A 27,925-nucleotide genomic window follows, 5' to 3' on the forward strand; every position below is an offset into this window, starting at 1 on the left:
ACAATTGTGGGCTAAGACGTTGAAAGTGTGGCCTTGTAAGCCTATAAATAGGCTCCTTACCATTGCATGAAAACCAAGCCAAGAGAGCAATCTCAATCCTCCCAAGTGAGGAGAATTGAGAGAAAACTCCAAGAGAGAGAGTTGTTTAAGTTCCAGAGAGAACTTGAGAGAAGAGTGAGCAATTCCAGAGAGAATTGGAGAGTGCAGAGAGAGGTTCCACGAGAGAATCCTCCATGAGAGAAGTTTTTATTTTTGTATTCTATTTTTAAGAGATTAATAGAATTCTTTTATTTTTCTTCTCATATTTCTTCTCTAAAGTGGTCAGAGAACCACAACAATATCTATCTATTACTCTGATATTAAATGTATTTTTGGCAAAAGATTCTCTCATTAATTTACAATACTTATACTCAATAGTATTCATTACACATGATATTTCTATTGTAAATCACCTAAACATCACCACTTGATATGTATAAAAATTGCTGATCATTGTAATTGTGGCTGGGATGCTACTAGTGGTATTAGAACATTAGAAGCTTCGTTTGAGTTTTCAGTCCCCTTTAACTCAATTTCTCTATTCCCATCCAAACTAGCTACTCTTCCACCCTCCTTCATTCTCTTATATAACCACCACGCGCCAGCAAGTACAATCAACAATCCAATGATGCTGCCAATACCTGCACAACAACACCACCCCAAAAGAAATAAAAATCAAACTACAATATTACAACTTCCAAAAATTGAAACTGTTTGTTCATAAACAGAACTGATTCATGCATGCGGGATCAATACCAATACGGATGAGATTAAGCACAGAGTGTTCATTATGAGATGGATAGTAGCATCCGTAACCCCCAAAATCGTTTTGACAAACTCCACCGTACTGTGTACAGCTATTGCTATCTTCCTTGCATTCATCAATATCTGCCAGCAAAACAAACAAATTATTTTCAGACACCTCAGAAATTTAAAATTTTCAAGAATATTGCGAGTTTAAATGTGGAAATGGTGTAGAGTTTTACTTTAACATACCTTTACATCCTTCAATAAGATAAGGGTTTCCTTCAAATCCCCATCCACAGCTACATTCAACCCTGGACTGATTGAATATTACTGAAGAAGAAGTGGCAATATCATTATAATATGTATAGCAAGTCGAATTTCTGTAGCATCCATACTCGGAGTTTACACTATCCCAATAGCATTTGGGATTTGACCAAGTTGATTTATTAGTCTCAAAAGAAGTTCCAAATACATCAAACGCTGAATAATATAATTCCCATTCAAGCAACACAGGCACATCAACCATCTCTTTAAACGAATAAATATCGGTAAAATTGGACATAAACCAATCTTGATCCACAAGGAAAGCATACTTGCAAACCTTCTCTTTTTCGCTGTCAACGGCATGAAAAGTGGTCTTGAAGGAATTTAGATTCAAGGGGATGTTTGTCTGGCAGCAATTTATCCCACTACAGCTGTGGTTTCCAGTCTCACCGCAAGTGGACATGCAGCCGGCAATATTCGTCGACAATTTCGACGAAATCAACAACCCAAATGCTCCACAACCTACAGCGGTGAATCTGTTCTTCTGTGAAAACACAAAAGGGCTACCTTCCAAGTTGGGGCTCTGGCGGGTTTCTCTGTTGCAGTTCCAAAAGGTAATGGGGTTTCTAACCAGAATCGTGCCAGCTTCGACGGAAATCTCTATCACTTCCTGCTTGATGTGCTTAAAAGTGGTATGGTGTTGTCTTTGATGCAAAGTACTTCAAACCATTCATTGAGGAAACAGCCGGATCCGATTCCGAAAGGGTATGGGATGCTCACGTTTCCGCATTGCTTTTGACAGCCTGACTTGGCTGTGGGCGCTCCTGATGCTACTTCAATGACGAAAAAACATAAAAGAAGGACATGGGTTATCATTTTGCCAACCATGTTCCTCTGTTTTCTGGATCCTCTGTTTTCTTCGTTTTCTTGTCTGTATTGACTCGGTTATCTATGATTATTACCAAAATAATAATAATAATAATAAATAAATAAATAAATAAATAACAATAATAATAAAATAAAATAAAATAAAATAAACTTCGGTTATCTACGTTAATAACTAAAACAAAAAAACACATTACATGTCCATATTTGTTTGAATGTGTTTGTTTGTTTGTTTTCTTTTTTTCTTTATATTGGATCTTGATCAAGGAAAGTTCAAGGTGGATTGTTAGTCAGAACACAGAATGTTCTACCAGCTGCTCTGTTTGACCGTTTAATTTTATGCAATGCATTATCGAGTCAGCGTGACAAGGCAGAGGAAAAGAAAATGAGACAGAAAAAAATAATAAAAATGTAAGCAAACTAAGCTGTTGCTCACCATCATTAATTGATTATTTGAATATTATGACTCAATTGGTCAGACTATATCATAATGAATGTTACTAGAGTTTCAAATGTTCTATTACGCCAACTATCGAATTGTTCCGGATGAAACAAAGAGTAATTTCTACGAAATGTCGAGATGTCGAAAACCCAAAAAGAAAGCTTTTGCAATTAATGCTTAGGTTGGTAGAGACATCAATTCAAACCGAGTTTCAATTTTTAATTAATGGTCATTGGGTCATATATATATATATACACATATATGAATAAATAATTAGATGTTGGGTAAAAATAGAAAGACCAAGAAAAAAGAAATTCATCTATAGGTCACTTCAGTAATTAAATTAAGGAGGATTTGGTCATGGAACGAGTCTGCTAGCATTAGACACTCATTGCGTGGTAACTATTCTATGTGATGATATTGAAGAAATTCATCAAAGCAAATGTGCATTTTTCAATTTGCTAATATGCTCTATATATTACTATCTTTACTGATGATTAACAAAAAATGGAAAAGGAAATTACTTATAAGTAAGCATATGTTTCTCATTTAGAGGTGCTTCCATATCCGATGAGGAAGCAATACCACCATAAGAAGCTGACCATGTCGATATCGAAACATCATCCCAAGGTGCAGTCATTTGATTTCGATCAAATTCAACCACTTCAACATTTTGCTCAACATAATTAGAAGCTTTAACTGATTTTTGAATTCGCTCCAGATCCATTGCCACTTCTTTCATCGAAGGTCTTTTCCTTCCACTCAAATCCAAGCATCTTTTCGCAAGTTTAGCAACTGCTATTATTGCTTCTTTTTTGCCAGTTGCTTCCTTCAAAACTTGAGCATCAACAATGTCAAACAAACGATTATCTTCCATGGAAAGAATGAAAGACGCTGCAAGACTTCCTCCTTCCTCTGCCTCAATAAAAACTGGTTTTCGTCCTGTCAACAGCTCAGCAAGAACCACCCCAAAGCTATATACATCACTCTTATCGGTAAACTGGCTTGACTGGAAGTACTCAGGGTCCAAGTATCCAAATGTGCCATATACTAATGTGGTGAGGTGTGTTTGCTCAATGGTAACCGATCTTGAAGTTCCAAAATCTCCTATTTTTGCTCTGTACTTTTCGTCTAGGAGAATATTTGAAGACTTTATGTCACGGTGATAAATGGGAAAGGAAGCGGCAGAATGCAAGTAGGAAAAAGCTCCTGCAATTTCCTTTGCAATTCGTAATCGGGTTTCCCATGTTAGTTGAAAGTCCTCATTTTGATCATGGATATACCGAAACAATGTTCCGTTTGGTATAAACTCATAAACTAGCAGAGGAACTTCAGTTTCTAAACAACATCCCAGTAGTTTCACAACATTCCTGTGATTAATTTGTGAAAGAATGACAACTTCATTAATGAACTCCGTAACTTTGAATGCATCAACCTTTTTAGATTTCTTGACAGCAACAATTTTTCCATCTGCCAACATTCCTTTGTAAACAGTACCTTGACCTCCCTGGCCAAGAACTCTGTTCATGTTAAACTGGTCAGTTGCCTTCTCTAACTCATCTGATTTAAACAACTTGGTTTTCTCAATATTGGCTTCCCCTGAAGATAATTGTTCTTGTAACAACAATCCACCATTTTGTTTGAAAAACTTTTCTATGCGTCTTTTTCTCATATACTTAGTTAGCAACCATGCCGAAGCCGATAGAAACAACAATCCAAGGACGCCGCTGCCAACACCTGCATTCATCAATCAAAAAGGAAAAATAACCTCAATAGTCAATTGCATGAAGTTGACAACATAAAATACAATTTGTGCCATATGTGTTGGATAACAACCCTTATAAATTCAACAAAAAATGTCCATGTTTTGTGGTACGTTGGGAAAAGACAAGGCAATAAAGGAAGGTTTTTAATCTGCTCAATATGTAATATTTTGTACTCGAATCCAGACACCATTCATAGCTTTTTTGTTTTTCTTATTTTATATATATATATATATATATACTAGTTGAATTAATTAGTGATTCATTAATTAGAGCATACCAATTAAATGTTGTGGTTCTCTGACCACTTTAGAGAAGAAATATGAGAAGAAAATAAAAGAATTCTATTAATCTCTTAAAAATAGAATACAAAAATAAAAACTTCTCTCATGGAGGATTCTCTCGTGGAACCTCTCTCTGCACTCTCCAATTCTCTCTGGAATTGCTCACTCTTCTCTCAAGTTCTCTCTGGAACTTAAACAACTCTCTCTCTTGGAGTTTTCTCTCAATTCTCCTCACTTGGGAGGATTGAGATTGCTCTCTTGGCTTAGTTATCATGGAACGGTAAGGAGCCTATTTATAGGCTTACAAGGCCACAATTTTCAACATCTTAGCCCACAATTGTTGATCGGTGCAGCATGTCAACAATGGTGGCTGTGGTTGGTGCGGCTGTGGTTGGTGAGGTTGGTGTGGTTGGTGCGGCTGGACTTCACAATTCTCCCCCTCCAGCCGCATTTAAAAACTGATGGTCATCTGCCATCTATTCCAGCTATGTCTCTGCATAGCTTCAGCTTCTCTTGAGCAACAACTTTTGTTAGCATATCTGCTGGATTCTCTTTTGTGTGGATCTTCATCAGTTTCAGCAACTGTTGATCTATTACTTCGCGTATCCAATGATAGCGGATGTCAATGTGCTTTGTACGGGAATGATACATTGAATTTTTGCTCAAATCCATGGCACTTTGGTTATCACAATGTATCTTGTAGTCTTCTTGCTTGATGCCCAATTCTGTGAGAAAACGCTTTAACCACAACATTTCCTTACCCGCTTCCGCTGCGGCAATGTACTCTGCTTCAGTAGTGGATAAAGCAACACACTTCTGCAATCTTGACAGCCATGACACAGCTCCCACTGCAAAAGTGCAGAGATAACCTGATGTAGACTTTCTATTATCAGGGTGTAACACCCCGTCCCAAATCGCACCGGAATCCGTGCACGTTGACCGAGGTTGACCGTTGACCGTTGACCGAAGGGGGTCAAAAGTTGACTTTTTGAGTCGGTGAGAATTTTGAGTTGACTAGGGTACTGTGGCGAAGTGCACGATGCCACGAGTTCGTAGACTGGTAGCACGTCGAAAACGGAGCTACGGTTTGAAAGTTATGGACGAAACAAGTTGCGGTCCAAACTGTCCAAGGGGTGCCGGAGTTGACTTTTTTTTTATGGGGAATTGAGCTTTGACTCATGCATGGTTGTGAAGTGCTCGTCGATACGAGTTCACAGACTAGCGGCACGCTCAAAACGGACATCCGGTTAAAAAGTTATGGACGTTTGAAGTTTACTGGATACCGTATTATTTTAATGTTTTTGGGTCGGTGAACAGTGAAATGCCACGTGTCAGCTTCTGAGTGGTCCACGTGGCATGAACAGTGTCATGCAGGGTTTTAATTTTGAAAAAACTCTCGGGGAAGAGAGAGAAAGAGAGAGAAGAGAGAGAAAGAGAGAGAGGAGAGAGAAAGAGAGAGAGAGGACCCGCCGGCCGCCGGTCATTTTCATGTTTTTCCGGCCTAGTTACTGTACACGCGCCGGCCAGCCAGATTGCCCACCTCATTTCCGGCAAAACCTCCAAATTTCACGGCGAACGGCCGCCGGACGCGCCCGGATCGGACGTCCGAAGTTTGGCGGCGATTTTTCCCCTCCACCGCCGGCCACCGCGAATCGGCACTATTCCGGCCGATATACAGTACACGCGCCATACACCCAGCATCCTCTCCTCAAGTCCGGCCTACCCACCAAAAATCACGGCCATCGGACCACCGACGCGCCGGGATCGGAGCGTTTTCAGGCGAGGGATCGAAAATCTTCAAACGGTGATTTCTCCGCCGTCCGACCTCCGTTTTGCTCACCGTCGGTCCGGTTGGATTGCTCTCCTCACGATCTACAAATCTGCAAAATTTCACAGCAAACGGCCACCGTCGGAAATTACTGTTCCGGCGACGGTTGCCGGTGACGTGGCGGCCCGCCGGAAAATACTGTTCCGGCGAGTACCCGAAAATTCCGGCCAGCTCCAGTCCGCAGTGTTCGACCTCCTGAACCCAAATCCGACTTCCGTTTCCGCCAATTCGCGACGGTTTGGGAGAATTGCGGAGCCGAAACCCGAAAAGCTTCCCGTCGAAATTCAAACCCCGTCGGGTACGATCATCGAAAATTAAGACCGGATCTGTGATTAGCATCACTCGAGCTTCGATTCGGTATATAACTCGTAAATTCTAGATATCGTTTGTGTTTTGACCCCCCGGGTACCGGGTATTATTTACCCGAATAAAATATTAATTTATTTGACTGTCTGTGAATTTTGTTCTAGGAGCACCGGTGAGTCGTAGAATTGATCCCGTAGTGGATCATGGGTTAATTGCGTGCTCCAGGTGAGTGACCCACCTTCAAATTAATTTTGGGAATTTAATTGGTGAATATATAATGTGTGATTTAAATATTTGGAATTTAATTTCTATGTGCCAAATATTTATTGGATTATTGTAGAATTATTTATGAATTTATTGGATTTAAGAAAATGCGAATTCTACAAATTTATGCCATGTGAAATTAATTTATGGTTTTGAGGATTTTGAAATTGGTGTGGTTTTAATATTAAATTGGGCACGATTTGATTTTCAAATATTTCAAGGAAAATATTTGGTTATATTGGTGATTTCAATTTTTATAAAATATGCCCATGGAATATTATGAGATTTGATTATGATATTTCGAGAAATTATTATGCTTGGAAAAATGTGGATATTTGAATTGATGGATTTTGGGAGTTGGTGGATTTGAAAATCATGGAATTTATGGTATGGATTATAAGGAAATTGTGGAGAATTTCCCGGTTCAAGCGGATGGATTATGCCCGCTATGCTTATGAAAAATGTGAAATTTGTTTTATGATTTAAATTTATGGATTTTATAATTTTTAGATGCACCGTGCACGTACTGGTGTTCTGATTATGTGATATGGTATATGTGATATGGTTAGTGTGCACACGGTTGTGATTAGCGCGCAGGTGGGTGTGAGTAGCGCGCGGTTGATATTATGAGGGTGTCCTGTGGATGCCATCGGAGAGGGCGGCCACCCCCCATTGGCCGGGACACCAGGTTAGCAGCGGCGCTGTGGGACGCCACGCGACCGTATGCCGGTTTCTTTCTATAACCTCCTGTCTGGCGGTACCTTGGGACGCTGGGTACTGTTGGCGCCACTGGTATATAGTGGGTGCATCAAATGATTTTCAGAACTGTGTTTTAAAAATAAAATGTTTGGAAACTGAATTGGAATTAAAAATATAATTGTTACCGCTTCTGGTATTTAATTGATGTCTTGGTTTTCGGGGAATATGAATAAAGGGTTTTGTGAAAATGTTTTAAAAGGGGAACCTTTCCAACTGAGAGAATTGTAAGGGTTTTGAGAGAAATTATTATTTCTAAATAATTATTATTTATACTTATTACTGTGATAATATATGGTATAGTAGTAGGGTCGCTCACTGAGATGATTAGCATCTCACACTCTTAAATTCCGTTCCTCTAGGTACCAGGTTGTCGGTGTTCATCCAGAGCGGACTTGATCTTCATCGCTATTTTACTTCGTGAAGTACCCTGTTCTTCTTTATTGCAGTTGTACTATTTCTTTCACTCTTGTTGTATTTATCTTGCACTGGATTACTGTATTTTTGTTTTGAAGTGCTGAAATTTGTGGAACCAATTTGTAGTTTGTGGGAGGAATAAGGGGATATTTTTGAAGTGTGTTTTCAATGCAGGTAAATTTGTGGTAAGTAAATCCCTTAGGGGAGGTGCTGCCGGATTTTCCGTTGGAAGGTTCGGTGGTATTTCCCTGGGATCAGGGCTGTCTAGGGTTCCGGAGGAGGAATTCTGGACGGGTCCTGACAGTTGGTATCAGAGCTCTAGGTTCTAGTATTCCTAAGGGACTGTGCATTGTTGTGCATCCTATCCGTGTTTAATCTCTCGTTTTACCCGTGTGAAAGCGTTCTTTCTGTTTGTCTCGAAGTAAATTCGTTGCCCGAGTTTGAATAACTCTAATCTTCGAGGGTGTCAATTAGGATCATCTAGCCCAACGGGAAATTCCTATGGCCTAGTCGATGGTCGAGGATGCCTTTTCTTTTTGAAGGTCAAGCTTATCATCGTGAATGGTATCCGTTTCGTTCATGGAGAAGAAGGATGATTGCCTAAGGATGTGTGTCGATCGATTTCAAGGCGTCAAAATATTTTCCCGATCGATTATCAAAATTTAAATGCTTTTCAAAGTGGTATTTGAAATTAAAGGTGTTTTATTCAAGTATTTTTGGTTTGTGCTCGTACATGTATCTGTATGTTATATTGTTTAATATTATACTGCACCATATGGAGGCGGCGAACCAATGTGGTCCATGTAGAGCTAGCCCCATGATCATGTTGCCTACGAGCCCGGGGAATTGGACGGCCAATATTGGCAACCACCCTGGTTTGTATTGGTAGCAGAGTGTCGGCGACAGTTGGAATCATGGATTACGTAACATGTAGAAGGTGTTGTACGTACCTCCATTACAAGCGTGCATATTTTATTTTATGCTATGGATTTTAAGATATGAATTTCAATGTGGAGTTTTAACAATTGCCTATGCAAGTTAGGTATATTTGAAAAATATATTTTATTATTTGTTTTATGTTATGGTTTTTCCAAGAGCGACTTAAGGGTTAAGTATCGCCAGTCGAGAATCCAAAGCAGGGTATCGTTGAGTTCAAAAAGGAGATCCTAAAGGAAGCACGCGATTCAAGGTATACGATACACCCCAAGGGTACCAAGACGTATGGAATGCTCACTAGATGACATTGTGGTTTGGCACGATAAAGGAAGTTGCAAGATCCGAATAAAGGTACTTAGGTCACCGATAAGTAAAAGTAGGGAGATGTAAACATGGATTTCGTGCTTAAACTATCGTTCACAAAGAGAAGGTACGACAGCGTTTAGAGAATCAAGCAAGATCCGGATAGCGACTAAAGTTCTACTTGGTGGTTGATGAGGTTAATGAGATGAGGATGATTCCTTAGGCATGGTTGGATGTTTAAGCATGGTTATTTTCATTCTAGAAGCTAAGATCTTGATATCTTATTTCCTTGGAGATTTAAGGTTCGTATTGGTGGTGCTTTATCGATTCAAGGTGGTTGATATTGTTGGTGATAATTTACAATGATAAGGAGTATGATTTTTGGGACGGAGTTAGAATTTAAGAAGTGTGGAATACTTTATTGGGTTAAGGATCTAGTGATTTGTTCATAGTATTGGTGGTGATGCTAGAATTAAGATTTAAATTTCTTATTGCTTGAGGTGTGGATTCATGGAATTTATTTGAAATAAGGGAAACTTAGGGTTTTCAAGAATGGTATTTGGATGTTGAGAAATTTTATTCATGACCTTGATTTAGTTAAAAGAAAGATTGATGTTTGTCGAGGTTAAGACTATTGGTTAATCAATGAGGAGCAAGGGTTTTATAATTGTAAGTACTAGAAGGGTAATCGAAGACAAGTGAATTAATCTCAACCTTAACTTGGTGATACCAGTATTTGAGGAAATTAGACTTAAGTTCTAATCTAACCTTTTAAAGTGCTGATCGAGTCACGAGAGTTGGTTGTTGGTTTAAGGATGCATGCTTTAGAAGCACCTTATGGTTAGCGTTCGACTATGACCAAGACTTGTAGATCGTGTTCTCGTGGACCAATTTGACTATCCTTAATTAGTGGGCATGAGAAGAAAAGTTGCACAAGAGGGAAGTTAAAGTCACTATTAGGCGAATGTAGTGGCAGATGCTTTGAGTAGGAAGGCTACTGGATCCCTTGCTCACATCCAAGTCATCCAACTACCTCTCATGGTGGAGTTGAAGAAGATGGGGGTGTTAATGCATATGCATCCTTCAGGAGTTCTCATGGCTAGCTTCCAGGTACGACCGGTGTTGGTGGATCGTATAGTAGAGACCCAAATGGAAGATCCTAAGTTGAGGACAATTAAGGGCAAGGTACAAGAAGGTCTTGATCCGGAATTTTCCATAAGGAGGGATGGAGCCCTCGTGTATAAAGGACGACTTTGCGTTCCGGATATCCCAGGACTCAAGAAGGAGATTTTGGAGGAGGCGCATAGCTCGATGTATGCGATGCATCCTGGGAGTACCAAGATGTATCGGACGCTTGTTAAGTATTATTGGTGGATTGGTATGAAGAGAGAAGTGGCAGACTTCGTATCAAAGTGTTTGCTTTGTCAACAAGTGAAAGCAGAAAGACAGAAGCCTTCGGGATTACTCCAACCTTTACCGATTCCCGTGTGGAAGTGGGAAGAACTCAACATGGACTTCGTATTCAAGCTTCCTTCCACACCTAGAAGGTACGACGGCATTTGGGTAATCATTGATCGTCTCACCAAGTCGGCACACTTCCTACCGGTGCGAGAACGTTTTTCACCCGAGAAGTTAGCCCAGTTGTTCGTGCAAGGCATACGTGGGATCAGTTCAAGATGGCCTTCTTTACTGAGTTTTGTCCTCCTGCGTACCGTGAGGCGAGAAGGAGAGAGTTCGAGGAACTGCGACAGGGGAACATGACAGTGACCGAGTACGAGAGGAGATTCCGAGAACTATCAGGATTCTGCATGCACCTGATTCCCGACGATCACACGAAGAAGGTGAGGTTCATAGACGGATTGAAAGAGAGCATCGGCTACACCCTTTCTGGATCAGTACATCCCACCTATCAGTCCGCCAGGGATGCAGCGCTCGAGCTAGAGAGACAGGAGGAGATACACAGACCCTCGAGGCGCAGATCATTCGAAGGATCGTATAGCGGAGTACCTCGACAGGGGGCAGCTAAGAAGAGCCATAGCTCAGGCTCAGACAGTGATGGGTTAAGCCCACGAGGCAGATTCCAGAGGAGAGATAGTTATCGCATGCCCCAGCCAGCTCGCCATTCGATCAGTGTGGATGCAAGCTCGTATCAGCAGTCACGCATTGGTTCTCCGCGGATTTGTCCACTTTGTAGGGGGAATCATTCTGGGCAGTGTCAGATGGATGGTTTATGCTTTCGGTGTGGGCAGCCAGGCCACATAAGGAGGGATTGCCCTTATGGTAGCAGCAGTGTGCTAGAAGCAGGTCGACGGACACAGCATACGGGGATATTTCCAGGATAGAGTTCCCAGGGGAGTCAGCCAGTAGGAGTTTCTTCGGGATCAGTACAGCCGTCTGCAGGATCGAGTCGAGGTAGAGGAAGGAGAACCCAGCAGACAAGTCAAGGCCGGGTGTTTGCTATGACGCAGCAGGGAGCCAGGACTACGCCCGACGATTTCACAGATCAAGTGATGGAAGCAGACCTGATCCTGTTGGATCTATCCGGACTTGAAGTAGTGTTGGGCATGGATTGGTTGGCAAGGAACTACTTAGTCGAGGAAGCGACATGGGAGCCCGAAGCGCAGGTGCGTGATCAGAACCCTTGTTTGTTCCAGTGACGCGCGGAAATTTCGAGGACGAAATTTTTGTAATGGGGGAAGGCTGTAACACCCCGTCCCAAATCGCACCGGAATCCGTGCACGTTGACCGAGGTTGACCGTTGACCGTTGACCGAAGGGGGTCAAAAGTTGACTTTTTGAGTCGGTGAGAATTTTGAGTTGACTAGGGTACTGTGGCGAAGTGCACGATGCCACGAGTTCGTAGACTGGTAGCACGTCGAAAACGGAGCTACGGTTTGAAAGTTATGGACGAAACAAGTTGCGGTCCAAACTGTCCAAGGGGTGCCGGAGTTGACTTTTTTTTTATGGGGAATTGAGCTTTGACTCATGCATGGTTGTGAAGTGCTCGTCGATACGAGTTCACAGACTAGCGGCACGCTCAAAAAGGACATCCGGTTAAAAAGTTATGGACGTTTGAAGTTTACTGGATACCGTATTATTTTAATGTTTTTGGGTCGGTGAACAGTGAAATGCCACGTGTCAGCTTCTGAGTGGTCCACGTGGCATGAACAGTGTCATGCAGGGTTTTAATTTTGAAAAAACTCTCGGGGAAGAGAGAGAAAGAGAGAGAAGAGAGAGAAAGAGAGAGAGGAGAGAGAAAGAGAGAGAGAGGACCCGCCGGCCGCCGGTCATTTTCATGTTTTTCCGGCCTAGTTACTGTACACGCGCCGGCCAGCCAGATTGCCCACCTCATTTCCGGCAAAACCTCCAAATTTCACGGCGAACGGCCGCCGGACGCGCCCGGATCGGACGTCCGAAGTTTGGCGGCGATTTTTCCCCTCCACCGCCGGCCACCGCGAATCGGCACTATTCCGGCCGATATACAGTACACGCGCCATACACCCAGCATCCTCTCCTCAAGTCCGGCCTACCCACCAAAAATCACGGCCATCGGACCACCGACGCGCCGGGATCGGAGCGTTTTCAGGCGAGGGATCGAAAATCTTCAAACGGTGATTTCTCCGCCGTCCGACCTCCGTTTTGCTCACCGTCGGTCCGGTTGGATTGCTCTCCTCACGATCTACAAATCTGCAAAATTTCACAGCAAACGGCCACCGTCGGAAATTACTGTTCCGGCGACGGTTGCCGGTGACGTGGCGGCCCGCCGGAAAATACTGTTCCGGCGAGTACCCGAAAATTCCGGCCAGCTCCAGTCCGCAGTGTTCGACCTCCTGAACCCAAATCCGACTTCCGTTTCCGCCAATTCGCGACGGTTTGGGAGAATTGCGGAGCCGAAACCCGAAAAGCTTCCCGTCGAAATTCAAACCCCGTCGGGTACGATCATCGAAAATTAAGACCGGATCTGTGATTAGCATCACTCGAGCTTCGATTCGGTATATAACTCGTAAATTCTAGATATCGTTTGTGTTTTGACCCCCCGGGTACCGGGTATTATTTACCCGAATAAAATATTAATTTATTTGACTGTCTGTGAATTTTGTTCTAGGAGCACCGGTGAGTCGTAGAATTGATCCCGTAGTGGATCATGGGTTAATTGCGTGCTCCAGGTGAGTGACCCACCTTCAAATTAATTTTGGGAATTTAATTGGTGAATATATAATGTGTGATTTAAATATTTGGAATTTAATTTCTATGTGCCAAATATTTATTGGATTATTGTAGAATTATTTATGAATTTATTGGATTTAAGAAAATGCGAATTCTACAAATTTATGCCATGTGAAATTAATTTATGGTTTTGAGGATTTTGAAATTGGTGTGGTTTTAATATTAAATTGGGCACGATTTGATTTTCAAATATTTCAAGGAAAATATTTGGTTATATTGGTGATTTCAATTTTTATAAAATATGCCCATGGAATATTATGAGATTTGATTATGATATTTCGAGAAATTATTATGCTTGGAAAAATGTGGATATTTGAATTGATGGATTTTGGGAGTTGGTGGATTTGAAAATCATGGAATTTATGGTATGGATTATAAGGAAATTGTGGAGAATTTCCCGGTTCAAGCGGATGGATTATGCCCGCTATGCTTATGAAAAATGTGAAATTTGTTTTATGATTTAAATTTATGGATTTTATAATTTTTAGATGCACCGTGCACGTACTGGTGTTCTGATTATGTGATATGGTATATGTGATATGGTTAGTGTGCACACGGTTGTGATTAGCGCGCAGGTGGGTGTGAGTAGCGCGCGGTTGATATTATGAGGGTGTCCTGTGGATGCCATCGGAGAGGGCGGCCACCCCCCATTGGCCGGGACACCAGGTTAGCAGCGGCGCTGTGGGACGCCACGCGACCGTATGCCGGTTTCTTTCTATAACCTCCTGTCTGGCGGTACCTTGGGACGCTGGGTACTGTTGGCGCCACTGGTATATAGTGGGTGCATCAAATGATTTTCAGAACTGTGTTTTAAAAATAAAATGTTTGGAAACTGAATTGGAATTAAAAATATAATTGTTACCGCTTCTGGTATTTAATTGATGTCTTGGTTTTCGGGGAATATGAATAAAGGGTTTTGTGAAAATGTTTTAAAAGGGGAACCTTTCCAACTGAGAGAATTGTAAGGGTTTTGAGAGAAATTATTATTTCTAAATAATTATTATTTATACTTATTACTGTGATAATATATGGTATTGTAGTAGGGTCGCTCACTGAGATGATTAGCATCTCACACTCTTAAATTCCGTTCCTCTAGGTACCAGGTTGTCGGTGTTCATCCAGAGCGGACTTGATCTTCATCGCTATTTTACTTCGTGAAGTACCCTGTTCTTCTTTATTGCAGTTGTACTATTTCTTTCACTCTTGTTGTATTTATCTTGCACTGGATTACTGTATTTTTGTTTTGAAGTGCTGAAATTTGTGGAACCAATTTGTAGTTTGTGGGAGGAATAAGGGGATATTTTTGAAGTGTGTTTTCAGTGCAGGTAAATTTGTGGTAAGTAAATCCCTTAGGGGAGGTGCTGCCGGATTTTCTGTTGGAAGGTTCGGTGGTATTTCCCTGGGATCAGGGCTGTCTAGGGTTCCGGAGGAGGAATTCTGGACGGGTCCTGACAGTGTCTCCGGCCATATCTGCATCTGTATAGCCTTCTAAGATTGGATCACCTCCCCCGTAGCACAAGCACAGCTTCGATGTACCTTTAAGATACCTGAGAATCCATTTGACTGCTTCCCAGTGTTTCTTTCCAGGATTTGAAAGAAATCTGCTCACAACACCTACTGCATGAGCAATGTCTGGTCTGGTACACACCATTGCATACATCAGACTTCCTACCGCTGAAGAATATGGTACTGAAGCCATCTCCTCTATCTCTTCTTTGGATGAGGGGCACATTCTCTTACTCAACTTGAAATGATTTGCAAGTGGAATGCTGACCGGTTTGGCTTTATCCATGTTGAATCTCTTTATCACCCGTTCAACATACTTCTCTTGAGATAGCCATAACCTTCTATTCTTCCTGTCTCGGATTATTTGCATTCCCAAAATTTGTTGAGCTGGTCCTAAGTCTTTCATATCAAAGGACTTAGACAATGCTTTCTTCAGCTTACTAATCTTCATTGCATCTTGTCCAACGATCAACATGTCGTCCACATATAGCAAAAGTGCAATGAAGTTTCCACCTGAAAATTTTTGAATATAAACACACTGGTCTGCTGCAGTCCTTTTATAACCTTGACTCACCATAAATGAGTCAAACTTCTTATACCATTGTCTTGGTGCTTGCTTGAGGCCATACAAGCTCTTCTTTAGCTTGCATACGAGGTTTTCTTTCCCTGAAACCTCAAATCCTTCTGGCTGCTCCATGTAGATTTCTTCATGTAAATCACCGTGAAGAAATGCTGTCTTCACATCCATCTGCTCAAGCTCTAGGTTTAGACTTGCTACTAAACCAAAAATGACTCGAATTGAAGTCATTTTTACCACTGGTGAAAAAATCTCATCAAAGTCAATTCCTTTCTTCTGAAGAAATCCTTTGACCACCAATCGGGCTTTGTGTTTCACCACCCTTCCGCTGCCATCTTTCTTGAGCTTGAACACCCATTTATTCTTTAGTGCCTTCTTTCCTGTTGGAAGCTTAACCAACTCATAAGTATGATTTTTCTGCAAGGATTCCATCTCATCTTGCATTGCTTGCAGCCACTTTTCCTTCTCTTGATGAGAAACAGCTTCTTGGAAACTCTCTGGCTCCCCTTCTTCAGTAAGCAGAATATACTCAGTTTCTGGAAATCTCTTTGATGGATTTCGGCCTCGCTCAGATCTCCGAACTTGTAAACCACTGGTTTCAGGAGGTGTACCATCATCTGACCGCTGTGATGGCCCTGCAGCTGCTTGAGAGGATTGAGTCTCCCCCTGCTCAATATCCCCTTCTTCCTCCTGGTCTGCTTCTGGTATATCTTCATGCACCTCATTATCCTCTGTGGCTATTTGTGCTGGTGCTGGATTAGGACAAAAAATTCTCGGCACTAGAACTATAATTAGGAGACATTCTGGGCTTTTCAATGTCTTCCATTTTCTGGTTTTCTTGGAATACTACATCCCTGCTTCTAATAACCTTCTTGGTTTTCGGGTCCCATAACCTGTATCCGAATTCTTCGTCTCCATATCCTATAAAGATGCATGGAGTAGATCTTGCATCGAGCTTCTGTCTGAGCTCCTTGGATACATGTACATAAGCTATACAACCAAACACTCTTAAATGAGAGTAGGAGGGAATCTTACCCGACCACATTTTCTCCGGAATTTCAAAATTCAACGGTACTGACGGTGATCTGTTGATTAAATAGCAGGCGGCACGAACAGCTTCTCCCCAGAATGGCTTTGGCAGCTTAGCCATACTGAGCATACTTCTGACCTTTTCCATAATGGTTCGGTTCATTCTTTCGGCTATTCCATTATGTTGTGGGGTGCGAGGGACCGTCTTCTCATGTCGAATGCCGTGTCTTCTGCAGTAGGCATCGAACTCCTTGGAAGTATACTCGCCTCCATTATCTGAGCGGAGACATTTCAGCTTCTTTCCTGTTTCACGCTCTACCATGGTATGAAACAGTTTGAAGTAATCCAGTACCTGGTCCTTTGTCTTTAAGAAATATACCCACACCTTCCGTGAAGCATCATCAATGAAGGTCAGGTAATACTTGTTGCCACCTAATGATTCCACCTCCATGGGACCACAAACATCAGAGTGCACCAGACTAAGCAACTCTGATCTTCTCGATGCAGAGGAACTGAAGGAGACTCTATGTTGCTTACCAAACAAGCAGTGATTACAAGGATCTAGCACAGCATCCTTGCAAACAGTGATAAGCTTCTTCCTTGCCAAAGTGGACAATCCTTTTTCACTCATGTGACCGAGTCTCTGATGCCACAGATTTTGAGACGCCTCTCCTTCTGCAATATTGAGGCTGTCTGCACATATCTTCACATGAGTCTTGTACAACGTTCCACAAATATGTCCTCGGGCGACAACTATGGCACCTTTCGTCATTTTCCATGTGCCTTTGCTGAAGTAGTTGTCATAGCCTTGCTTGTCTAAGGCTGCTCCCGAAAGTAGATTAAGCCGAAGGTCTGGAACATGACGGACATCCTTCAAAGTGATTGTACAACCAACATTCGTTTTTATCTGAATATCACCAGTTCCCATAATCTTTGCGAAACTGGAATTTCCCATCTTTACTGTACCAAAGTCTCCTGCTTTGTACGTTTTAAAGAAATCTCTGTGTGGAGTGACATGGTAGGATGCTGCAGTATCGACTACCCACTCAACATCTTGGGTTGATATATGAAGGCATGTCTCTTCTTCGGTGGAGCAGAGCGCCACTTCTCCTGTACAAGTGACTAGTGTCTCTCCATCCTTCTTCGGCTGATTACCTTGAAGTCTCTGCTCTCTCAACAACTTTCTGCAGTTCTTCTTCATGTGACCCTCCAGGCCACAATGATAGCACTTATACGATGATTTTCTGCCGTCTGTAGATCTGCCTCTGCTCTTGCTCCTGCCTCTCCCCCTATCTCGACCACCTCTTTGCTGTCTTCCTCTCTCTGTGACGAGGGCATGTGACTGATCCATGCCAATGTCCTTTCTCCTGGCCTCTTCATTAAATAGGGCATCCTTAACCATAGCCATAGTAAGTTTGCCATTCGGGGCCGAATTGCTGAGAGAGACTACCAATGTCTCCCAACTGTCTGGAAGAGAGCTTAGAAGTAGGAGGGCCTGATCCTCATCCCCTAGTTGGTAATCCACAGCAGATAGTTGATTTACCAAGCTCTGAAACTCACTGGTATGCTCGGCTACAGAAGTTCCACTCTGTAATGTGAGATGTACCAATCGCTTAAGCAACAGGGCTTTGTTCCGAGCAGTCTTGGCCTGGTACATGTCCTCCAATTTTGTCCAGAGGGCATATGCATCCGTTTCCTTTGCTACATGATGGAAGACACTGTGGTCGATCCATTGCCTGATCTGACCGATCGTTTTCTTGTTTAATTTCTTCCATTCTGCTACTTTGCTGGGATCGGGGTTTTCGCCTTTAGCTTCTATAGGATCAAACAGATCCTTACAATTGAGGAGATCTTCCATCCGAGGTCTCCAAAGTGTATAATTTGTGGCAGTGAGCTTAACCATAGCTCCCGAAGATGATTCTTCCATTGACATTATGGCTTGACCAAAAAATGGAGCTGAATTTGGCAAAACGGAGTTAACCGTTGCGTCCGGAACGGCCGAAAATGGTGGACTTGACTCTTCCGGGGTCAAAATATAATTACCAGAAATTTTGGGGCAAAAATGTAATTTCACAAAATTTCTGGATCAACCTGCAAATACAGAAACTACAGGGGTCAATCTGTCATTTCCAATAGTTCAGGGGCTGCACCGTAATTTCAGAAAACTACAGGGGTCAATCTGTAATTTTCAATAATTCAGGGGCTGTTCCGTAATTTCCGTAACTTCAGGGGCTGTTCCGTAATTTCAGAAAATATTGCTGACGTGGCAGATGGTGCTGACGTGTCACCACGTGGCAGATGACGTGGCGACACGTGGCAGATGACGTGTCGGCCGGCGTGGCAGATGACGTGGCAGGGGTTCGCTGACGTGGCTGCTGACGTGGTCGTCTTCAACCTCCAGACGGCGCGTGCGGCGCGTGCGCGCGTGAACAGTTGCAGAAAAATTTCAGTCGGCGCGTGCGGGCGCGTGGAACGTCCGTTTTTTCTCCGGCGAAATTCGTTGTTCTCCTCTCGTCGGGTACTTTCATCTGGGATTGTCAAATTAATTATTTGAGCAACTTTCCGAAACACCAACTTGAAGAACAGTAGCTTTGTTTCTTCAAATTTTGGACCCAAGCTCTCGACCTGGAGCTCTAATACCACTTGTTGTGGTTCTCTGACTACTTTAGAGAAGAAATATGAGAAGAAAATAAAAGAATTCTATTAATCTCTTAAAAATAGAATACAAAAATAAAAACTTCTCTCATGGAGGATTCTCTCGTGGAACCTCTCTCTGCACTCTCCAATTCTCTCTGGAATTGCTCACTCTTCTCTCAAGTTCTCTCTGGAACTTAAACAACTCTCTCTCTTGGAGTTTTCTCTCAATTCTCCTCACTTGGGAGGATTGAGATTGCTCTCTTGGCTTAGTTATCATGGAACGGTAAGGAGCCTATTTATAGGCTTACAAGGCCACAATTTTCAACATCTTAGCCCACAATTGTTGATCGGTGCAGCATGTCAACAATGGTGGCTGTCAACAATGGTGGCTGTGGTTGGTGCGGCTGTGGTTGGTGAGGTTGGTGTGGTTGGTGCGGCTGGACTTCACATTAAAACCTCTTTCAGTGGAGATTTTTTGTGTTCTGGAAGGCTGCAGCCAGTGCCTCCAGGAAAGTTATAACAAATATAGCCTTCGCCACAATAATTAGGATCTATCTTGCATTGATCAATATCTGAAATGCATTGACAAATAAACATGTGAAAAACTAAACACAATAAAAAATGGATCACTGAAATTTGTGAATTTGTGAAAATTTTAATACAGACATTGTGAAACCAATAAAATAATGATTTTGCTATTTTGTTACATCACTTTTGCAAAACAAACTGGTTCAACATCTGTGCGTGCCATTGTAAAACTATTACCAAAGCGTAAAACAGAGTTTATCGTTACGGATGATATTGAAAGTCACAGACAATATGCAGCTCAAATAATGACAATTAATTAATTAGATATTTTTCTTTATACGTTTTAAAAATATGTGAACTGAAATAATATCTTCAGTTTAAGCTAAAGTAGAGTCTTTGATTTTGTCGTATAACTAAAATTGAAACTCAGTAAAATGATATTTTTCATGTATGTTTCCCAAACCGGAATCTATATTTGGCTAAAACCAGTTTACCTTTACATCCTCCGTGAAGATACGGGTTTCCTTCGGAGCCCCACCCGCATGTACACTGAAGCCTTAGCTGACCTACCGTTCCAGTATAAATATAGCAATATGAGTTTCTGTAACAACCATATTCGGATGTTTCATTGTCCTTATAGCAATTGTATTCTGCAAAAATCGTGCTATTGGTTTCCACAAAAGTCCCAAATACATCATAGGTTGAATAATGATACAGCTCCCAATTAAGCTCCACAGTAACATCAACCATCTCATGGATTGCAGAAATATTCATCCAACCTGATTCCAACCACCGTTGGTCCACCATGAATGCAAACTTACATTGATTTCCGCTACCCTCACCCAGAAGGTTGAGAAAACTTGTGTTGAATGATTTGAGATTTGATGGTATGGTTGTCTGGCAGCAATTTATACCATTGCAGCTATTACCATAAGCTGTGTCATTACAAATGGAGGAGCATCCACCAATGGATGCTTCGCCCGAATACATCAGAACAATGGCTCCGCAACCAGCGGCTGCGAAGATGTTGTTTTGAGAGTACTTAAAAGGGCTTCCTTCTAAGTTGGTGCTTTCGCGCATTTTCTTATCACTGCAATTCCAGAAGGTGATTGGGTTCCTCACCTGAAGAGTGCCTTCGACAGAGATTTCGATCACTTCTAGCTTTGTTCTGTTCAAGATGGGTTTCGGAACGGTGTTCGATGAGTTTTCGTTTTGGCAAATGATTTCGAACCATTCGTCGAGGAAACAACCCGGTTTGATCCCAAAAGGGAAAGGGATGCTAACATTTCCACAGTGTGAAGGACAGCCATTCTTGGCTGTTGGTATTTCTGATGCTACGTGATTCATCATAAGCCATGAAAACAACAAAATAAGATAAAATGGAAATTGTTTTCCTACCATTTTTTCTTTTTCTTTGTTTTTGGTTGTTTTCCTCGTGATAGTTCTTAATCGGTATATATATATATATATATTATTCGGTCTAAAAAGAAAAAGAAAAGTATTGAAATTTCTCTGCAACTTCGTCCTTAGACTACGTCGTATACTATCTGATCGATCAATTTTTTTTTTTTAATTTTTAATTTTTTGTAATTCTCTGACCAATAATTCTTCGTTTAGACTTCACGAGTCTATTTTTTCCGTCAGGAGCGCTAACCGACACATGTAGTTTTTCTCATTAAATTGTATAATTTTCTAAAGCTTTAAAGTTAGTATTGATTTTTTGGAATATAAATCAATCACATGTGGTATCTTATTTAAATGTTTATTATTATTATTATTTTTTTTCCTTTCTAGTGCCAAGCCAATTACTATCTTTCTTCTTCTTTATTTTAACAAAAGTTTGGCTATTTTTATTTTAAAAAAGCCAATTACTATCTTATTTGAATGTTTTATAAATTAACAAAAGTTTGGCTATTTTTGCTATTGGTGATGATTGATTATTATTTTTTGGATAATAACATGACAATTAGTATTAATTTGATACATTTGACTTAATTTTGTATATTAATTTCTTTATTTATTTTTTATTTTTGTAAAAACTTTACAAAATTCAAATTTTAATATGAAAAAGTGAATGAATAGTCAATTCAAATATCGTGCGAATATGCGGATCTCATTTATGATGGTCATATACAGTAACATAAAGCATTTTCAATTCACTAATTGTTAACTCAGTAACCATTTGCTTATTTTCTTTACATATATATTTTTTTTAATGAAGCCCTTTTTTGTACTTTGATTTTTAAGCTATGTATTTTACTAATTTACTCTCACTTTTCATATTAATTTACTCTCACTTATATAAATGAATTGTATTTATGATATGCTTAACACCTCTTCATAATTATATGAAATCAACTGTCTTCCCTCTTAAGGAAAATGAACGCGATAATTGCTATCTTTGGTTGCATTCATCAATAATTGCAATCGAATTTGTCAGAGACCTGGGAATAATAAACCTCTTCTTATAAATTAATTAATTTTAATGATTTGAATATTTAAAATATGTTGAGCTTTACATTTTTTTTTTTTTTGGTAAATATGTTAAGCTTTACATTGAACCACCTTCGACTGATTGAGTAGTGGATTTATTGGTCTCAAACTCAATTATTCTTGGTTAAGTACATATACATACATCAATACTTAATAAAATAACTCCCTTTCAAGTACCATTGGCACATCAACCATCTCTTTTGATGAATAAAAAAAAAAAAAAATCCATTTAGAACATCTGGATTTTTTTTTCTATAAAAAAAGCATATTCTTTTTTTTAATAAAGAACATTTTTAGATATAACTTAAAAGACCCTCCGATGATTTTTTTTTTTTGGTGCTTAAATAACCATAATTAAAGGGTTGAGATGAAATATAATCCATATTAAAAAAAAAATAAAGAGTATTTAATAACTGACCCATGTTGACAAAAATATCGTTTATATTGTAGACGCCATCGGTTCTACTTTCTCCATAGCTCTTACTTTTTTTTTCTTCCTCTACAAGAAGTTTTAAAATTCCAATAACCTTGACATTTATAATAAGTACTTAGTTTTTTTCTATATAAAAAATGGACATGGAAGAACAAAATCTGGAAAAAACTTGAGGATTTTTTTTTTTTTTTTCAATTTGCAGCAAGAATGGGAGATTTTTTTTTCTTTTCTTTTTTTTTTTTCCTTTTTCTTTTTCGATTTTCATCAAAAATGGAGATCTTTGCATGTGGTTTCGTCTATATCTTCCCTCATTCTATCTAGATTTTTTTCGATTTTCATCAAGAATGGAGATCTTTGCATGTGGCTTCGTCTATATCTTCCCTCATTCTATCTAATTTTTCTCCTCCATGCTAATCTTTCAAATTCAATGCTTGCCTTGTCAGCATGTGGTTAGACTAACTTCTGTTATCCAAGTCAATCTTCTTCTTCTTCTAGCTTTACATACTTTTCATGCAGTTTTTCTATCTTTAGTAAATTGTAAGATGTCATAGGACCTTGCCGTGACCCTGTCCATATTCTATTACTTTAAAAGAATAAAAATAAAAAAACAAAGGAAAAAGAGAAAGAAAAATTAATAGAAAAAGCGAAATAAAATGAAAGATTACCAAAATTGGAGAAACAATTCAGTTTGTTTTCCAGCAACATAGGCAATTAAAGTATAAATATATAATATTTCTAATAACCATTACTTGGAAACTAATAGTTGTAATGCATCTATTGGTGAAACAATATTATTACCAATGTTTATGTGTGAACCAGTTGGTGTGGAAACATCCTAAAGCTCTGTTATTTCAAGCCTTACATATTCAACTTCTTCATGAGTCTGTTCATTCAAAAAAGTTTTGGGTGATTTTTGAATTGCCTCCAACTCCATTGCCACTTCTTTCATTGTGGCTTGATGCTTCCATTCAAATTCAAGCATTTTCTTGCAAGATTAGCAGCTTCCATGATCTATTCCTTACTTCGTTTATTACCAATTTGAGGATCAACTACATCAAACAAACAATTTTTGACAGGATCCGCCTCGGGAACCCTCCCAGGATCTCTCGGATGGTCTCGTCTGGTAAAGTACCATCAGAAAATCCTTAGAGAATATCCAATGGAACCTTACCATAAAACATAGATAACGAACACAAGCGATAACAATAATACTTTAATATGTATATATAAAAATAAATCCATAACAGTGTAAAGTCTACAATCGGCCTACTGTACTACAGGCCATAACTACATACATAAGTACCATGGTCTCTACTGAGTCTCATATTTAAAATTAGAGCATTCTAAAAGTGTCAACGAAGTCTAGGAGTACAAATAAGTAATAAATAAGTCCAGAAGATAGCAATAGATAAAGAAAGGATAAATACGACTGTTGTAGTGGAAGAAAACAAGCGATAAGCTGTACGTGAGGTAGACTGCTGCTAGCTGCCTGGGCCTAGGGGAACGAATTTAAAACAAATAAAACGTGAGATAAAGAAATCTCAGTGAGTGGCATAGTATAATAGAAAAATAATAATTTATTTCCATAAAAATCTTTCTCTCAAGACTTCTCATTCCACTTTTTTGAAAAGTTCTCCATTTAAAATCATTTAACAAAATCCGAACTTGTACCCCAATTTAATAAATTATAAAACTAATGCTCAAAACTATAAAGTGAACGATCATTGTAATATTATAAAATGTCTTAATCAAGATATAATTATTAAGTATAATATATAATGAATGCAGTTCCACAAATATTTATGAAAATACAATAATAATCACAATATTTGAAAATCAACAATGTACTCAGAACATGTACAATGTACCATTTGATGTACCAAACTGTAAACCGTAGGATACCCCCACCTCACAACCCTCAATATCTGAAAGGTATCATGGAAATAGTAAACCGTTGGGACGTACCCAACCTCATGGTTCGCGGCAATAATATCCTGTGGGCCGAGCCCAAACTCACGGTACCATGACAATAATAACCTGTGGGATAAACCCAACCTCACAGGGCATAGCAATAATATCATGTGGGCTGAGCTCAACCTTACGATACCGTGGCAATAATAATAAACTGTCGGATAAACCCGACCTCACGGTCCATGGTAATAATATCCTGTGCGCTGAGCTCAACCTCACAGTACCGTGGTAATAATAATAAACCGTCGGATAAACCCGACCTCACGCTCCGTGGCAATAATATCCTATGGGCTGAGCCCAACCTCACGATACCATGGCAAAAACCCAGTGCACTGTAATATAATATAATATAATACTGATCCAAGATATTGGCATTACATGGTACATCAATTTAAAAATAACCAACACAGTATCCTTAAAACAATCTTGTATGATTATATATATATTTTTCCAAACGATACTATATCATAAATCATAATTTAACATTTAAACTTCCACCGCTTATTTAAATATTTCTAAAAATCTCAAAACATCATTTCATATGAAAACCAGAAATACCACAGTGAAATATATTCACCATAAACCAATTTTAAGCACATATAATTACAAAATATTTGATCGTGCTTAAAATCATATGATTTTCAATCTGGTTTCTCAAACCAAATAGTTTCCAAAATGATTTAAAATCTCAATTTAATTACCAAGATATTTAAATACCACAAGTCCATTTATGGACCCATTAAAATTGAAAATCACTTAAAATATTATCAAAAGTCATTTAAAATGATAACACATATATGTGAAAGTATATATTTATATATGCATAAAACAACATTTCAATCAAATGGTATATACATAAAATATTTAAACAACATATATATTATACTATATACCCAAAATATTTAAAAATGATATAATCACTTACTGTAACACCCCATCCTGAAGTACACTGGAATTTTCTCAAATTTGACCAAGGGTGATCGTTGATCGTTGACTTTGACCGTTGACCGTTGATCGAAGGGGTTAAAAGTTGACTTTTTGTTCCAGTTGAAATTTCTAGTTGACCAAGATACCGTGGCGAAGTGCATGATGCCCCGAGTTCGTAGACTAGTAGCACGTCAAAAACGGAGCTACGGTTTGAAAGTTATGGGCAAAACAAGTCGTGGTGCAAACTGTCCAAAACGTGCTGGGAGTTGACTTTTTATCTTTATATAATTTTGCATTGAATTTTATATGGTTGTAAAGTAGTCATCGATACGAGTTCATAGACTGGTGGCATGCTTAAATTGGACATCTGGTTAAAAAGTTATAGACGTGTGAAGTTTACCGGATACCGTAATATTTTATTATATCTGGCTTAAGTGCACAGTAATGCCATGTGTCGTCACCTGATTGGCCCACGTGAGTGAATAGTATCACCCACGGTAGCTTTTATTTGGCAAAAATGACGGGGAAGAGAGAGAGGAGAGAGAGGAGAGAGAGAGAGAGAGAGAAACGACCGGCCGCCGGAATTGTCACATTTTCCGGCCGATCCTCACTACACGTGCCTGCCAGACGGGAACCCCTCCCCATTTCAGGCCAAACCCCAAAATCTCACGACCGCCGGTCGCCGGACGCACCCAGATTGAGCCAGCAAAGCTCGGCGGCGATTTTCCCCTCCATCACCAGCCACCGCCGTTTGACCCCTTTCTGGCCATTTTCAGGCCACACGCGCCAGCCACCCCTCACCACCTCCTCATTTTCGGCCAGCCCACCAAATTTCACGGCCACCGGACCTCCGATGCACCGGGATCGGAGCGTTTTCCTGCGAGGCGCCGAAAATCTTCAAATCCCGATCTCTCCGCTGTCCGACCTCCGTTTGCCTCACCGCCGGTCCCGTTGGAACCCTCTGCCCTTGATCTACAAAACCCCCAAAAATCTCAGCCATTGGCCTCCGCACGCACCGCCGCCGGCGACGGTTGCCGGTGACTGCGGCGGCTCGCCGGAAATCACTGTTCCAGCGAGTAACCAGTTACACCGCCGGTCGCTCTCCACTGATTCCGACCCCTTGAATCCAAATCCGGGGTCCTTTTTTGCCAATTCGTGATGGATTAAGAGAATCGAAGAGTTGAATCCCGAAAGCTTTCCGGCGAGATTCCGGCCACCACCGGTCCGATCTCCGAGAAGTAAGATCGGATTTGTAATCCTCGTCGCTCAAGCTTCGATTCGGTATATTACTCGTCAACTTTGGTTGTCGTTTGTGTTCGCTCCCCGGGTACCCATTTGGGAGTTACCCGATTAAAATATTAATATATTTGGTTTGGTGTATTGTGGATGTTTTAGGTACACGTGCGAGTAGTGGAATTGATCCTGCGGAGGATCTTGATTGAGATACGTGCTTAAGGTGAGTGACCCACCTTCAAATTAATTTCGGAAATTAAATTTGTGAATATTTGGTGTGAATTGAATATTTGAAATTTATATTCTATGTGTTAAATATTTAATTGATTATTGTGGAAATTATTGGTGGATTTATTTTGATTAAAGAAAATATGCATTATATAAATTTATGCCATGTAAAAATTATTTTATGGTATTGAGAATTTTGGAATTCAATTATATATGAAATTCTTGTGGTTTTAATATTATTTTGGGCATGATTTGATTTTCAAATATTTCAAGGAAAATATTTGTTTATGTTGGTGACTTCAATTTTTATAAGTATGCCCATGGAATGTTATATGATTTAATTTATTATATTTCAAAAATATTTATGCTATTGGAAAAATTTGAATATTTAAATTGGTGGATTTGGGAGTTGGTAAATTTGGAAATCATGGAATTTATGGTGACGATTATAATGGAATTGTGGGAAATTTACGGGTTTAATTGGATGGAATAAACCCGGTATGTTATGGAAAATTTGAGATTTTGAGATATAAAATAAATATGTGGATTTTATGATTTTTAGATGCACCATACACTTACTGGTGTTATGTTTATATGTGATATGGTTAGTGTGCACACGGATGTGATTAGCGCGCGGGTGGGTGTGAGTAGCGCACAGGTGATTTTATAGGGTTGTCCTGTGTTTGCCATCGGATGAGGGTAGGCCGCCCCTCCATGGCCGGGACGCCTGTTTGTAGCGGCGTGGTGGGATGCCACGCGACCGTATGCCGGTTTCTCTCTATAACCTCTTGTCTGGCGGTACCTTGGGACGCTGTGTACTGTTGGCGCCATTGGTATATAGTGGGTGCATCAAGTGATTTTCAGAACTGGGATTTTAAAATAAATATTTTGGAATTGTATTGG

General features: G+C 40.1%; 2 protein-coding genes across 2 annotated transcripts; both read right to left on the minus strand.

The window, feature by feature from the left end:
- Window positions 1-343: 343 nt before the first annotated feature.
- Window positions 344-2,134, minus strand: LOC107416660 (wall-associated receptor kinase-like 10). The gene is made up of 3 exons (XM_048466225.2): window positions 1,036-2,134; window positions 796-927; window positions 344-680 (listed from the first exon to the last, which is right to left on the minus strand). Exons 1-3 carry the CDS (start codon window positions 1,511-1,513, stop codon window positions 490-492), a joined length of 801 nt encoding a protein of 266 aa, XP_048322182.2. The 5' UTR covers window positions 1,514-2,134; the 3' UTR covers window positions 344-489.
- A 646-nt stretch (window positions 2,135-2,780) lies between these two features.
- LOC125419746 (wall-associated receptor kinase-like 10) lies at window positions 2,781-20,817 on the minus strand. Its single transcript, XM_060816724.1, has 3 exons — window positions 20,232-20,817; window positions 14,937-15,899; window positions 2,781-4,114 (listed from the first exon to the last, which is right to left on the minus strand). Exons 1-3 carry the CDS (start codon window positions 20,815-20,817, stop codon window positions 2,898-2,900), a joined length of 2,766 nt encoding a protein of 921 aa, XP_060672707.1. The 3' UTR covers window positions 2,781-2,897.
- Between the last annotated feature and the right edge of the window lie 7,108 nt (window positions 20,818-27,925).

The sequence above is a fragment of the Ziziphus jujuba genome, chromosome 4, assembly GCF_031755915.1.
Source record: "Ziziphus jujuba cultivar Dongzao chromosome 4, ASM3175591v1".
Taxonomy (NCBI): Eukaryota; Viridiplantae; Streptophyta; class Magnoliopsida; order Rosales; family Rhamnaceae; genus Ziziphus; species Ziziphus jujuba.

What these genes read in the sequence shown, in the direction of transcription:
- LOC107416660 (XM_048466225.2), bottom strand. Translation starts at nt 1,513, where the DNA reads ATGTCCACTTGCGGTGAGACTGGAAACCACAGCTGTAGTGGGATAAAT. An exon ending in TCTTATTGAAGGATGTAAAG is followed by an intron (nt 928 to 1,035) that starts GTATGTTAAAGT and finishes TTTTGCTGGCAG; the next exon opens with ATATTGATGAATGCAAGGAA. An exon ending in GCTTAATCTCATCCGTATTG is followed by an intron (nt 681 to 795) that starts GTATTGATCCCG and finishes GTTGTTGTGCAG; the next exon opens with GTATTGGCAGCATCATTGGA.
- LOC125419746 (XM_060816724.1), bottom strand. Translation starts at nt 20,817, where the DNA reads ATGCGCGAAAGCACCAACTTAGAAGGAAGCCCTTTTAAGTACTCTCAA. An exon ending in TCTTCACGGAGGATGTAAAG is followed by an intron (nt 15,900 to 20,231) that starts GTAAACTGGTTT and finishes TAAAGAATAAAT; the next exon opens with GGGTGTTCAAGCTCAAGAAA. An exon ending in AATCTTAGAAGGCTATACAG is followed by an intron (nt 4,115 to 14,936) that starts ATGCAGATATGG and finishes TGATGAATGCAG; the next exon opens with GTGTTGGCAGCGGCGTCCTT.